Here is a 15059-nt window from a genome sequence, read left to right on the forward strand (position 1 = left end):
GGCTGGTTTCAAACTGCAATCCTCAGATCTCCACATTCTGAGTATTCTAAGTAGCTAGGATACAGTCATGAGGCCCCAGCACCCAGCTTGAAACACATCTTTTTTGTGGGGGGGGGGGTGGGTCCATCTCCCTAAGGTCTTCTGATTAAGGCTAGCACTATACCACTTTGAACCACTTTGAACTCTACTTCCATTTTTCTGCTCATAGGCTTATAGACTTTATTGCCCAGGCTAGGATTACAGGCATAATTCATTAGCACTCAGCTTGAAACACATTTTTTACATTCAAAACCAATCATATAAAATTATTCACTAAAAACATGATAAAATCATAAGACAACTAAATCTTCATTTTAAATCTTCATTTTAAATTCACAACAGTCTCAGAAACACTTCCATAGCTACAATATTTAATATCAATATAAATTGTATTTCATTTAAGGTTTTATTTTTTGTATTCTCTGGTGAATTGATTTTGGCTTAAAAAAATTTTTTTTGGGGGGGTCCAGTCGTGGGGCCTGAACTCTGGGCCTGGGCGCTGTCCCTCAGCTCTTCAGCTCAAGGCTAGGCTCTACCACTTGGGCCACAGCACCACTTCCGGCTTTTTTCTTTTTGCTTATGTGGTGCTGAGGAATCGAACCCAGGGCTTCAGGCATGCAAGGCAAGCGCTCTACCACTGAGCCACCTTCCCAGCCCCCTTAAAAATTTTTTTTAAAGAAATGTTTTCCAAGTTGGTCCGTGGCTCATGCCTGTAATTCTAACTACTCAGGAGGTGAGATCTGAGGCTTAAAGTTTGAAGCCAGCCTGGGAAGAAAAGTCTGAGACTCATATCTAACCACAAAATGCCAGCAGTGGAGCTGTAACTCCAATGGTAGAGCACTAGCTTTGAGCAGAAAGGAGAAAGAGAGACAGGGATAGAGACAGAGACAGAGAAAGAAGGAAAGAAAGGTTTGTTAGCCAAACGGCAATCGTTTTCTCACTAAGTAATAGTCCTTCAAATAAAACCTGATGTAAAGTTCCTTTGAGACCATGTAGCAAGGTTGTAATACAGGCACCTCTTAATTAAAATTTAAAACCATCAGGGTCTGGCATGTGTTCATTTGGCCTGGTTGGCTTAGGCATATTCTATACATTCTATACATATTCTATACATGATCAAACTTGGGTCCTCAGGACCAGTAGCTCACAAAGGCGCAACAGGCAGATGTTAGTGGAGAAAAAATTGTCAGTAATTGTAGCTAGTGAAACCACGACTAAAAAATACGGTGGCACAAAAATATAAATATATCTGAAGCATTCACAATCTAAATTGGCTCTGTTTAAATTCAGCTATAAATAGTTTATCTGTGTTTCTTTTATTTTGAAGTTGCTTCACCTCAAAAAATCTTTTTTTAAATGTTAAGAACATGATCTGGGGATGGGAAGGGGCAACAAAGGAGGAGGCTACAATGCTTGATAAGAAATGTACTCATTATCTTGCCCATGTAATTGTAACACCTCTGTACAGTATTTTCACAATAAAAAATAAAAATAAAAAAAGAACATGATCTGGGTAGCTTCAAGGAACAAAAGCTAAATCCCCACAACTGCCTAAAATCCTTTTGGTCTGGAGGCATCCAACTAGTAGACATTTTTCTCCCTTTCAGTTATGGGTCAATTGCCATCGTAAGAAACAATGCACTGTGGAATTCTGCTTCCAGACCTCAAGGCTGTGCTAGCACCAGTACCCCACTGACTCACATGTAAGCACACATTTACTTAATAGTGCCTTTCTATAATATGTCACCTTAAGCATGATTTCACAATATCACTATCTTCATCATTCATTCTTTACTAATTAAAGAAACTTCCTGTACTTTTATAGTCAAATAATGTAATGATTACAACTCAATGAACAGTACCTGTGTGAACACGGTCATGTCAAAAAAAAGTATTCTAAATGTACTCCATTAGCTAAAATTCACTTCATTTTTTAATATCCTTTCTGTGAAAAGCACAGGTCAAAATGTCAATTCCAGGACCCTACCCTACATCACACATATACACATACATACATACATAATTTATTTATGTTGCCTAAAATGTACAACTCTAGGGATATCAATCACACTGTAAAACTCATAGATATGGATACTTATAATCATAGTTTATAAACTGGTAAATGGCAATGCTACATGGAGCAATTTTTCATAAGATGTGGTTATTGTTTAAATTTTCCAACTGAAAAATTAGTGTTTTGTAGAGGTATAATTTTCTAATGTATTCACTATATAGAAAAGTGATCATATTAGCAACCACCTTAATATAAATAAATCAATAAATAACTGATAATACAAAAAATGAAATCTTATTCTAGCTCAATGAGAGTTGATTACCATAGAAATGGGAAAGAAATCTAATGACTCACAAAATTCCTAGAAATGTAACCCAAATCACCCTTTTGCCAAACTTTTTGAGAATTAGTTTCATTGTTATGTCAATCTCTTCAGTACACAGTTAAATCAAGGGCCAAGACTGTATCCTCTTAGAGACAATGTTTGTTGGGGCTTTTTATGAGGAGGGCATTGTGGCTAAGGAGGGAAACTGAGGGTTTGGAGAAAGATTTTGTGTTTTGTTTAGGAGGTAGCATTTTTTAATGTAGACCAGGCTTGCCTAGAACTCTGGATTTTCCTGAATCTGCCTCCTAAATATTGGGATCACAGGCATGAGCCACTCAGTCTGGTTGCAACCACTTCTCTTATTAGGAAAAATGTATAGAATATATGTAACACCTAATAAAAAAAAGTAAAACTACAAAAAGTTTTTTAGTTCAATGTGTGGAAGAGAAAAGGAAAAGAGGAGATAGAAAAAAGGGAGCAGAGAGAGAAAGGGCAAAAAAAAAAAGCAAAGTCACAGAGGAGGTGTTAGGTAAAGGGCAAGAAGAAAAGAGAGGTACAAAGTAGAAAATGAAAAGGATATGAGTGGTTAGAAAGAGAAGAAAATGGTATAAAGGAATAGCAAGAAATATAACAGGAGAAATGATCAAAGCAAAAAAAGTGGTAACTTCTTAAATCAATATTGGGTGAAAAATCAGTTTTGATTCTTTACTTTTCCTTGGCACAAGTCATTTACTTTTTGTATAGCAATACAAAATGTCATGCCTTTATTATTTATCCTTACATTTGTAGGTGGGGGATGGAGGGGTGCCAGGACCATGGCTTGAACTCAGAGACTGGGCTCTGTCCTTCAGCTTTTTCACTCAAGGCTGGGAATTATATGACTTGAGCTATATACTTCCACTTCTGAACTTTTGCTTGTTAATTGGAGGTGCCAGTTTCATGGACTTTTCCTTGTTTGGACTAGCTTTGAACCACAATAATCAGATCCTAGTCTTCTGAGTAGCTAGGAATAAAATACTGTGAGCACTGACGTATGTTTAATTAATCTTGCTCATTTTCTTTTCCAGCCAGCGCTGGTGGCTAATGCCTGTAATCCTAGCTACTCAGGGGGCTGAGATTTGAGGATCACAGCTCAAAGCCAGCCTGGACAGGAAAGTCTGTGAGACTCTTATCTCCAATAAACCACCAGAAATCCAAAAGTGGCACTGTGGCTCAAGTGGTAGAGCACTTGCCTTGAGCTGAAGAGCTTAAGAACAGCGCCCAGGCCTAGAGTTCAATTCCCATGACTGAAAAAACAAAATTTCTTTTCCAGAAATTCACTAGAAGATTGATGAAAGTAACAAAATAACCAAGGAGAAGACAATAAAGTCCTACCAAAAATATAAAAAAAACTACTTTGACTTTGATATGATATGGGAACATTTGATAATTGTGTTGAGAAACTCTAAATGTTTACATTCTTATGCTATAAAGAAGTATGTTCAATAAGGAATTAAAGCCTACCTCACATAGTTATTTCAAAAAGAACATATTGGAAGTCATTTACTTTTTGTATAGCAATACAAAATTATTAATTCAAGTTGATTAACATATATAAAATTTGATTTAAATTAACAATTAATTAATACATATATCTTGGTCAGATAACCCCCCCAAATTATTTTAATTAATATATGGTTTTTTAGGTTTTCTGGAACAATTAGCTTTAATACAAAAGGAACAACTATCATGGTTATTTCACAGATAAAACTGAGTTGAGCACTATATACTATACCTTCCTAGTGACACACACACACACACACATGCACACATATATGCATACACACATACACTCAAAAATAACATCTTCTGGTGACAGTTTATTTCATTCTCCATAGTGCTCCTACATACCTAAGTGTGGAAAAAATTTGGAAGAATCCATGTCCCTGGTGAATATCGTCATGGAAAACTTCAGGAAGTATCAACACTTCGCCTGCTATTCTGACCCAGAAGGAAACCAGAAAACCGTCATTCTAACCAAACTCTACAGTTCCAATGTGCTGTTCCATTCACTTTTTTGGCCAACATGTATGATGGCTGGAGGCATTGCGATTGTTGCCATGGTGAAACTTACACAGTACCTATCTCTGCTTTGTGAGAGGATCCAAAGGATCAATAGATAAAAGAAAAAAAATGGCTGATAATTTTCTTTAAAGCTCAAATACTGTTTTCTTTCATCTTTCACCAAAGAACCTTAAGTTTGTAATGTGCAGTCCCTTATGAGTTCCTTATTACTTAATATACTATACCGTAGAGCAATAATGGAAATGCTGTTCTATATGCAAACATGATGTCATTATTATTCAGGAGAAAATAATTGTTTTGTGTTAGTTTGTTGTTTTCATAATTTTATTTTGAGGCTGGAACTAGTATGTTCTTCTCTCCTTCCACCAAAATAGGGCTCAGTTATTCATTTGCCAAGCTTCTTGGAGGAATGTAAAAAGTATCTACATGATAAGGTCTGGATTCTCAGTTATCAGATCTCTCAAAAACAAGATTTTTCTTCATTTGTTGTTTACCAAAGCTACAGCCAAAAAATACATTTTTCTTTTCTTCTACCTTGAGTCTGTAGCAAGTGAAGGGACCAGATTTCCCAATTAAAGAATGCTAAATATCTTCCTTATATGTGTACTGTATCACAGGAACAAAGAGAGGGAAGTTAACCAGCTGTAGATTCAAATTTTAACTGGCTTTTAAAAAAAGAAAAAAAGCTGTTTTCATTAGCCAATTCACTAATCTTTTCCTATGATTTAAATAGGCAATGAAAGCCCTTTTTCCACTTAAGACCTGCTATTGTGTGAAGAGCTGATATTGACAAAGTGTTTCATTACTTATGAACTGACTAGATGTTGGTAAGTGTTCAATTGTAATCCAGGAAAGTCTAAGTTACTAATACATTTGTGTTAAAATCTTTATTCCATTTCAACTAAACTATTATATGGTAAAAATAAATTGTTATTACTCGCTAGTAGACTGGTAAACCCTTTCAGTTGGGTAAATATATTGTGGGAAATTAACATGTTGGAATTTTGGTCTTTGGGAATTTACATTTAAATTAATGATTGAATGTGTAACTTCTCCTTCAGACAAGTAGTCCCTGTTGGGATTTTAAAGCTATATATGCAGAATATTTGTCTCCTCTACATGTTTTATTTTTCTAATTATAATTCCTTTTTTGTTGTTATATTTTATATGCAGAATAGACTTTTTTCCTAACATACATTTGAAATGAATAACAGATTTAAAGGAAGCTTTTCTTCACATTGCTATTTACTTATTATATTGGGAAGGGGAACAAGGGATTTGTTTTAAATAAAAACATTCCATCTTTTGTTTAGTGTCAATATCAAAAGACAAAGAAAAGCATCTATCTTTCTCATCTATATTTAAGTAACTTTTTGTAATGTAGTAACAAAGTTTTTTAGGTATGCAAAATTTTACAAATCATTTGTGGAAAGAGCAGTGAAACTATTCTGATAAAGTGGAAATTATTCTGCAATATTGTAATTCATAGTTTGATTTTTCATAAGCAAATAAATCCCCAGGTTATAACCATGACTTCAAATGTGTAATTTTTTTTTAAAAATCCAGTTAATGACATGGCTTTAATACTTTTTTTGCATTTTAAACAGACACACCCATGCTAATCAAAAAATTTGTAATTCACTATCTTCAAAGGTATTTTAAGAGATTATCATGTAAATTCCTTTGCTAACTCCTAAATCTCTACATACCCACTTGGAAACCATAAAAAAAAAAAAGTTTTATTCTTACTCTAACCTGAAAGTGTAATCATGAAGAAAGGACAGAAATCTTTAGGACTGTGGCACTGAATAACTGTACTCATGTTAGTTTCAGTTTTCTCCAGATTTTTATTTTCAAAACTCCAACTGATGGCTTAGGTAAGTATAGAAATAATGTCAAACTAATGATATAAAAAAGATTAACTAGTACCTCCTTGAATCCCAATACAGCAACAGCCCCATTGGATGTTAGATATAAATGTTGACTGTTGAAAAACATAGACTCAGGACTACCATAATGACTTAAATGTTTGTATGTGTTAACACTTTTAAACTCTATTAACACTTTGGAAAAGCATTAATATTATCTTACACTATTGAGAATGTTGAATGTTGGGGATGTTAAAAGTCACTTTTTCAAGATATTGACATGGTGAGAATAAGATGAGAAAAAAAGTCTCATATTGCTTTACTATTATGGTGGCTATTGCCATGGCTTTGGGGTCTTTTGCATTACTCTGGAAAGATTCTGAGGTTCTGGTGGAATTATAAGGTAAAGAAGAAAGAGTGTTGAACTGGAAGACATTGTCCAAGGTAGTGTGATTAGGTAACTAACCTTTCCAATCACTTAATTTCATCATCTGAAAATTTAGGTGGTGAGGCCAGTTGACCACCAAGGTCTCTTTTTAACACTAGCATTTCAAGATACATGTGTGGAAAAAAGAATGAACATTGTTTAGAACACACATCTGATTCTGAAATAGAATCCCATGAATATTAATGTATGGATTGAAAAAAAAAGTCTTCCTACTGGCATTCCCAATAAACTATTGGCCGTTTTAGGGGCCCAAACCTTATTTACATGTGTAAGAAGCAGAGCTTTGAGTTTTCTCAATAAAAATGTTATGGATGTCTGTGCTTCTAAAACACTTGATTCTCCAATTGGTGCACTGATTTCAGATTCTCCGAATTGCAATTTTATATATATACATATATATGTATGTATATATATGTACATATATATAATATTTTGTTGTTGTTGTTGGTCATGAAACCTGAACTCTGGACCTGGGCACTATCCCTCAGCTCTTCAGCTCAAAGCTAGTGCTCTACCATTTGAGCCACTGTGCCATTTCCAGCTTTTTCTGCTTATGTGGTGCTGAGGAATTGAACCCAGGGCCTTGTGCATGCAAGGCAGGCACTTTACCACTGAGCTACCTTCTCAGTCCCTGCAATTATATTAAAAACCAGAGAAGAAAGCTACTAGCAAAACACCAGCTGACGGTATTCTGTAGATCAACCTCTTATGAAGAACAGATAACATTTAGAATCCCAGTTTGCCACCCCTCAGCCAATGCAATGAGTGGCCCAAAAGTACTATACATGCATGCATACATAAAATAAATACTATTTTCATGTCAAGTCATAAGCATCTTACCACAATGCTGAGGGTAAAATATATTGACACTGTAATAATTATTAACATGTAGGATAACAAATTATGATGAGTAATTGAAGTGAGTTAAATACAGTAATTTTAAAAGAATGATGTTATTTATGTAAAACTGAAGACCAATGAGATAATTAATGGACACCTTTTATAATGAAAATAATACTAAAACTAAGACCATCTCACTGCAATTAACAATTTCTAATATGTTCATATTTAATTGACAATGAAAAAAATATGTTCCACAACTGGAAACTCATAGTACTTGTGTAAACTGTAGGAGGTTTTAAATGTAATATTATTTTGACAATGTTTTAGAGTCACCTTTTTTTTTCTTTTTTTTTTTTCCTGCTTATGTGGTGCTGAGGAATTGAACCCAGGGCCTCATGCATGCAAGGCAAGCGCTCTACCACTGAGCCACCTTCTCAGCCCCAAGTCACCTTTTATTCTTATCAAAATTTTGATAATAATGAAGCTCTGTTTTTATTGTTTTTGTTTTGTCATTTAATTTTATGTCATGGTGATGTACAGAGGAGTTACATATATAAGGTAATGAATACATTTCTTGTCGAACATTGTTACCCCATCCCTCATTTTTCTCCCATTTTCTCTCCCCCTGAATTCCCATCCCCAAAGTTGTAAAGTTCATTTCCAACATATTGTCTTGTATCACTTTGCACTGGTTCACCCTTTGTCCTTTGTCTAACCATATTGTTGTTCCCCTTCCCCTCCCCAAATCAGATAAATATATATACAAGACACACGGTACACCAAAATCAAATATGGTGACAACAGGAGATGAAACAAAGGAAAAAGGAAAAAGAAATTAACTTCACATAGTACATTAAAAAACAAGAATAACAAAGGAAAACCTCTTTATTCATATCTTACAGTTCATTTCAATTAGCATCATCTTATTTGGTTATATGTACGTAGCTATTGAGCTATTGTGCTCCTATGCTAGACATACAAATTATTATAAATGAGGGAAATCATGGAGGCTATGTTTCTTTGGGTCTGGCTTACTTCACTTAATACTAGGTTTTTTCATAACACATTGTACATAATCACAGTATTTATTGTGTAGGACACTTGTGAATGTGCAGACGTATGTTTACTGCTAAGTGAACAATTATTTATAATATTAAATCCAGTATTTGCTGCGTATTTCAGACATGTAATACTCAAAGAAATCTATGTTACATTCACACACTGAAGTTTGTTTTTAAAGAATCACCCTCATGTTGAAAGTAAATGTACTCTTAGCGTGTGCGTATTAGTGCTCCAATAAGCATGTGATTATATTGAGGTGGTGGTAGTGGGAAGGTAATCTTGATTCCATTGAGAATCTTAAGTTTTCATAAATTTATTGGGAAAGTAGTTTTTCCTGTACTGCTGAAGTTTTCTTTTGGAAAACAGTATCTTTCTAAAAGAAAATGCATGAATGAGAACTTGAGGTGTATATACATTACTCAGTGACCAGCATTGTGAATACTCTGTAACTTGCAATAAACAGTGTGGACACTATTCAGTTTTTGATGTGAAGTAAAATGCCTTAAAGAAAATAAAATGATTTGTTATAACACAGATACAGTTAAACTGTCCCCACCAAAATACTGAAATACAAAAATGATGTTCAAGAAGGCATCCTATTAGTCATGGTTCTGGTGAAAAAAGAGGGGATGATTAGATATTGTTTCTACTTCTTACCATTTGTTTGTTTGTTTGTTTGTTTGTTTGTTTATATTCCCAGTCATGGGGCCTGAACTCTGGGCCTGGGTGCTGTCCCTCAGCTCTTCAGCTCAAGACTAGTGCTCTACCACTTGAGCTACAGCACCACTTCTGGTGTTTTCTCCCTATGTGGTGCTGAGGAATTGAATCTAGGGCCTCATGCATTGAAGGAAAGCACCATACCACTAAGCCGCCTTCCCAGCCCTCTTTTAAACTTTTACCTATCTTCTTGAAAAGACATTGTCATAACTACCTCACAGTTCTACAATAATTATTCCAATGTATACACCAATGTATATACCACATCAGAAATTTAACTCAAAGAACGAAGTTCTAGGACTTTTCTGAAAAAGTTGTCAGCATGGTGTATTCAGCAACTTCTAAATTGAATCTGTGCTACCTTTCTATGCTTGCACAACTGTAAGGATTATTATACTATTTCTATTTTAAGAATGAGTTTGTAATCTATTCTGTGGTCTGAGACAACACACATTCAAAAAATAAAAATACAATAGGTCTCTAATCCATAAAGGTGAGGGGTAATATTTGTAGTGAGAATGAAACTTGTGGGTAAAATGCCCAGCATTGGGTAGAGCATATAATAGATGCTCACAAAATGCTTATTAATAATAATATATAAAACTAGTATTAGCAGTTGTATAATCTCTTGTACGTATAACTCTTAAGTGATTTTTCCCCTAAAAGACACAAATATGGAAGATACTACAGAACCCTTAGTAGTAAACATCCAATTATGGGAATGTTTATTATACTATTTGCCATAAAGAGAAGTTAATTACTGAAAATAGATATATTTAGCTCATAGTTTTGTAGAGTCATAATTGATGGCCGTATTGCTTTAGACCTCTGGTGAAAATAATGAATGAGAAGGACAAACGCATATATAAGAACAAGTGGTTATGTTTCAATCCAAATAAAAAAAGAAAATAGGAATATGGTCCCACAATCTCCTGGGAAAGCCTACTGTATTCTGAGTGATCAAAGCATGCTTTATAATGACCCACCTCTTAAAGGTCCATACCACCTCCCAGTACCAACCCTCTATGGACCAAACCTTAGCATATGAATCTTTGGAAGACATTTATTCAAACCATAGCATTTGTTCCTTGAATCTTGCTCTTACATAATACTAAAAGGCTTTCCTGAGAATGGATTTCAATATGCCTCCATACAATATTCACTGACAAATCCTCATATGATAAAATCATTCTTTTAACTCATTTATTTTATTAGTGTTATTTTATTGAAAAATGAAGTAAGTGATTAGAAGAGAGGAATTTCCATTTGCTAAGAATATAGGACGCTATAAAACAATCCTTTTAAGCCAGAGAACTTCATAAAGGTAACATAAATGGCATTAACATTAAGTGGTCAAAGATATATCCATCCCATTAGGATATGATAGTCAAGAGTGAAATAAATTGATGAGACAGTTAAATCTAATGCCTATTTGAATTTTAAACCTGTATCATCTTTGATAGTTCATTTGAATTATCATCTTGATTGGACTGAAAAAAAAATGCCATGGAGATTAGTGTAACACACCTCACTAGGGGTGTCTGTGAAGATATTTCTAGAGATAGATCATGAGAACTCTAATGTAATAAATAGTCACTTAATGGATTGATAGTATATAAGTAGTATTAAAAAGGTGCTTAAAATTATTGGTAGAAAGGGCCTAGTTCAAGGAAGTAAGAAATTGGGTTTATATTCTTGAGAGTTATGTATTTCCTTGGTTGCTTTCCCTCTACGCCCTCTCTCTCTTCTTCCTGTCGGCTATGAAGTGAAGAAGATTCTGTGCCTTGTGATCTTACTGCCAACCACTCGGTTCAAGCACTTGAAGCCAAGCAACAATGGACTGAGCCTTCTAAGACTATGAGACTATGAAAAGAAACCTTTCCTATCTTAAGGTGTCCTCTTGGATATTGGGACCTATTTGGACACATTTGTGCACATTACTTCTCAATAAAATTTGACCTTCTTAAAGGTAGCACTATTTAAACTTCTACCTTATGTTATTCAGCTTTGTGACAACCAGAATAAAGTTATTTAAGAGCATAGACTTAGCAGTGGTTCATGCCTATAATCCTAGCTACTCAAAAGGCTGGGACCTGAGTATTGCAGTTCAAAGCCAGTTTGGGCAGGGCAGTCTATGGGAGTCTTAACTCCCTGAACAAAAATAATTAAAGTAAAAAAGCTCAGGGACAGTGCTCGGCCTCTGAGTTTAAACCACAGGCCTTGCAACCACCACCATCACCACCACCAAAAGAGCATATATGTATTTTTAATATGTTGCTATAATTTTTGTGTGCAATGCTAAAAAATCAGAGAATATGTCAGTCTGTAAAACTTAGTTTTGACTTCTATGAGTGCTTCATTTCAGTAAACAGATAAAAAAGAAAAATTCTTTCAAAGACATAATCATTAAGAACAATTAAAGAACTGTTTTGTTTTTTTTACCTAGTTAAAGAAATTTATGACAAGGATCCAGGTAATGGTTGATAACTCCTGTCTCTGTCTTTGTGTCTGTGTCTCTCTGTCTTCTCTCTTTGTGTCTCTCCCTCCATCCCTCTTCTCCTTTCTTTCCTTGTAATGTTTCTGTTTTTCTCTTGATTATATTTTTAGTAATTTTAATCCATACATGCTGCAAAAGTTAGCTCAGCAGTTATATGGTCCCAAAATATGTATATAATCATGGAATTAAAATACAGACTCACATTCTGTAGACCACAGAAAAGCCAGTTTTCTTTGTATGTTACTACTACTGGTTTCACCAATATGGCTCAAGGGATGTTAACCAGTTTATTGACCAGACTGGCTAGCATAGCAGTGCATGCACATAAATGAAGAAAGCTGTGATTTGTAGCCCTACAGAGTGAGAGAAAATCATTCCCCAAGGTTAAATTGGCATGTTTTAGACTAGGAAAAGGGCTGTTGGATGAATAAAATCAGCACTTTTTACTATAAGGAACTTGGGCCAAATCATGATATGATCTTCACCTAGCTCAGGTTTTCGTTGAAAAATACAAGAGGAGAAAAACAAGTGCTAGTGAGGAAAGGAACAAAAGGAGCCAGTGCTAAGAGCTCACAGTTTTTCTACAACTTGTTCCATTATTTCATACAATTTAGAATAAAAAAGGGTCCAATTTTACCAAATAAGAGAGGCAAAAATATTTTGGTTCTAGTGGAAGAAAGAATGCTCACTTAAAAGAAAATTGGTGGCATTACTAATATTGCAATAAGAAATGAAAGGAAATAAACTAGTTTGAAGGAATGGACAGAAGTGAAAATATATGTGCAGAGGGAATAAGAAATTTTTTACCAAGATTTAATGTACATTTATTTTGACACATGGAACATGTAGTATATAAAGAATACTGAATAAATGATATTCATTAAGCCCAAAAAGGAAGAATTTACATCAAGTTTTCGCTACATTGTTGAAATACAAATATACAGATTTTATTACTGAAAAAATATCAATTGTGTTTTTTCATCAGGAAGTTCAACTGAACCTAGAACTTTTTCACAGCTCAATTAGAAAGAAAAGCAAAACAAAATCACAGAAAAAATAACATATATGTTGATTGGCTGCTGAGACAGCAAGGACTTTTTACAGTACAGTATCGCACCAAAAAGGACAATGTCATGCAAGAGATTAAATTGCTGTGTCTTGCCTTGTGCAGGTCACCAACTTGTTAGCTTTTCCTACTAGGAATAGCTGGGAAGGGGACCAAACTGTGGGACCCAAGGGTATTTGCAATGGACATCAAATAACAAGTGGGAAAAAGGGAAAAAAAAAACACAAGAATTCTGAAAGACAAAAGGTGACTGCTGAACTGTGTGTTGTACACTCACAATCTCACAGGAGCTGAGAAGTCTGCACTTGTGAGCATACCCTGTTCACTGCAAAGGCCTGTACAGTAGAGTGTAGACCCTTTCATGTATTGTATTGTACACCTGATTCTGCAAACATACTGTAACATCTCACATGCAAAGGAGTGAAGACACTAGATCAGCAGCAAGCTGTAGTTTTCTAAAAAATGTTTTCAGTTAAAGAGAAAAAGAAAGCTTTTCCCCAAAAGATCATGTGTGACCCTACAACACTCTCACCTCTTTCTTTCTACCTTGATTGTATGAATAACCCTGAGCTCACCTCCTAGAACTGCAAAGAAATTTAAGCAAAGCAATTACAAGTACAGCTATTCATTAGGTACTAAGAAGCGCTCCCCTCCCCCACCCCCTCCCCCTTCTCCTCCTCCTTCTCCTCTCTCTCTCTCTCTCTCTAGCTCTCTCTCCTCCCCCCCTTCTATGGCAGTACCAGGGCTTAAAATCAGGGCCTTGAGCTCTGGCACAGTTTTTGTTTGTTTGTTTGTTTGTTTGTTTTAGGCTAATGCTCTACTATTTAAGCCACACCTCCGATTCTGACTTTTCACTGCTTAATTAGACTTGAGTCTCAAATGATTTTTTTAAATTATTTTTTTATTTTTTTGTTGTGAAAATACCATACAGAGGAGTTACAATTACATGGGCAAGTTAATGAGTACATTTCTTATCAAGCCTTGTTGCCTCCTCCTTTGTTTCCCCTTCCCATCCAACCCCCCTCCCCCATAGTTGTAAAGTTCATTTTCAACATAACCACTTGTACATCTCATTGTTGCAATGAGTCCACCTGTATCCCTATTTAAACGGTTTGTTTTTGCCCTTCCCCTCCACAAATTATACCAACATCAAATATGGTGAAAGCAGGGGTTATACCATGGGGGAGGGACATACAAAGCAACAAAGGAATGATCTTATAAATGTGTTAGAAACAATCGCAAGAAAGAAAAAAATATTTGAATCCTTAGATTGGGGTTCACCTCAAAAGATTTTTCTGCCACACTTGGCTTCAAACCACAATTCTCAGATCTTAGCATCCTGAGTAGCTAGGACTTACAGATATGCAACACCTTATAGTTATTTTCTTTGTAGTTGAGGAACATCTATTTGACCTACAACAAATTCAATTGCTCCTTTATTCATGCTTATTTTTATGTGAATAAATTAATGTTAAGGACAAAATACAAACATCTTTTAAGTTTTTCCCACATTATAATATTTAACAAAATAATTCCACCTTAAGATAAGGTGGAATTAATCATCACATATAAATGAACAGGAAGCATTATTTACCATCCCCCAAGCTTGGCTACCATCTGTAATACAATGCTTACTTCAACATCTAAACATTATGATGGGCTCAGAGATATCCAAACTCATTAGCCTCCTCTAGTCAGACTCACCAAATCTCAGCTGCATTAAAACTCCAGTAGTTCCCATCAGGCAGCTGCAATTGCTGACACTTGGCAACTTCTCATGGTGAGCAAACACAAGTCCTGTCCATGCCATCCTTGCGTATGACAGAAGCATCAATTTCATACAATTATCTATGTATCTGTAACCAAAAGCAAGCAGCTGCTATAGCTAACATCTAGCAATACTGAGAAGGCAGGGAGTTCAGACAGTAGGCTAAATATGTGTAAAATATATTTCTTCCTTTTTAATAGTTGTGACAAATTCAGAATTTGGTGCCAATGCTACACCCATTCCCAGAAAATTATAATTATCTGCAAACTGTCAGATTCCCTAGAAAAAGAGAACATTTATAGATCAGGGGGCCTTGTCAGAAAAAAACCTTAGAAACCAAATCTAGTT

The 15059-nt window shown here is 35.1% G+C and overlaps 1 protein-coding gene across 1 annotated transcript in view; it reads left to right on the top strand.

Annotated features, from left to right (window-relative positions):
- Kcnmb2 (potassium channel subfamily M regulatory beta subunit 2) overlaps positions 1–4746 on the top strand; it is a 296165-nt gene extending 291419 nt beyond the window's left edge. The window contains exon 5 of the mRNA XM_013016200.1: positions 4256–4746. Within this exon, the coding sequence (XP_012871654.1) occupies positions 4256–4540 (285 nt within the window). The 3' untranslated portion in view covers positions 4541–4746. The remainder of the gene's footprint in view (positions 1–4255) is intronic.
- Positions 4747–15059: the final 10313 nt, after the last annotated feature.

Source organism: Dipodomys ordii, unplaced genomic scaffold, assembly GCF_000151885.1.
Source record: "Dipodomys ordii isolate 6190 unplaced genomic scaffold, Dord_2.0 Scaffold30, whole genome shotgun sequence".
Lineage (NCBI taxonomy): Eukaryota > Metazoa > Chordata > Mammalia > Rodentia > Heteromyidae > Dipodomys > Dipodomys ordii.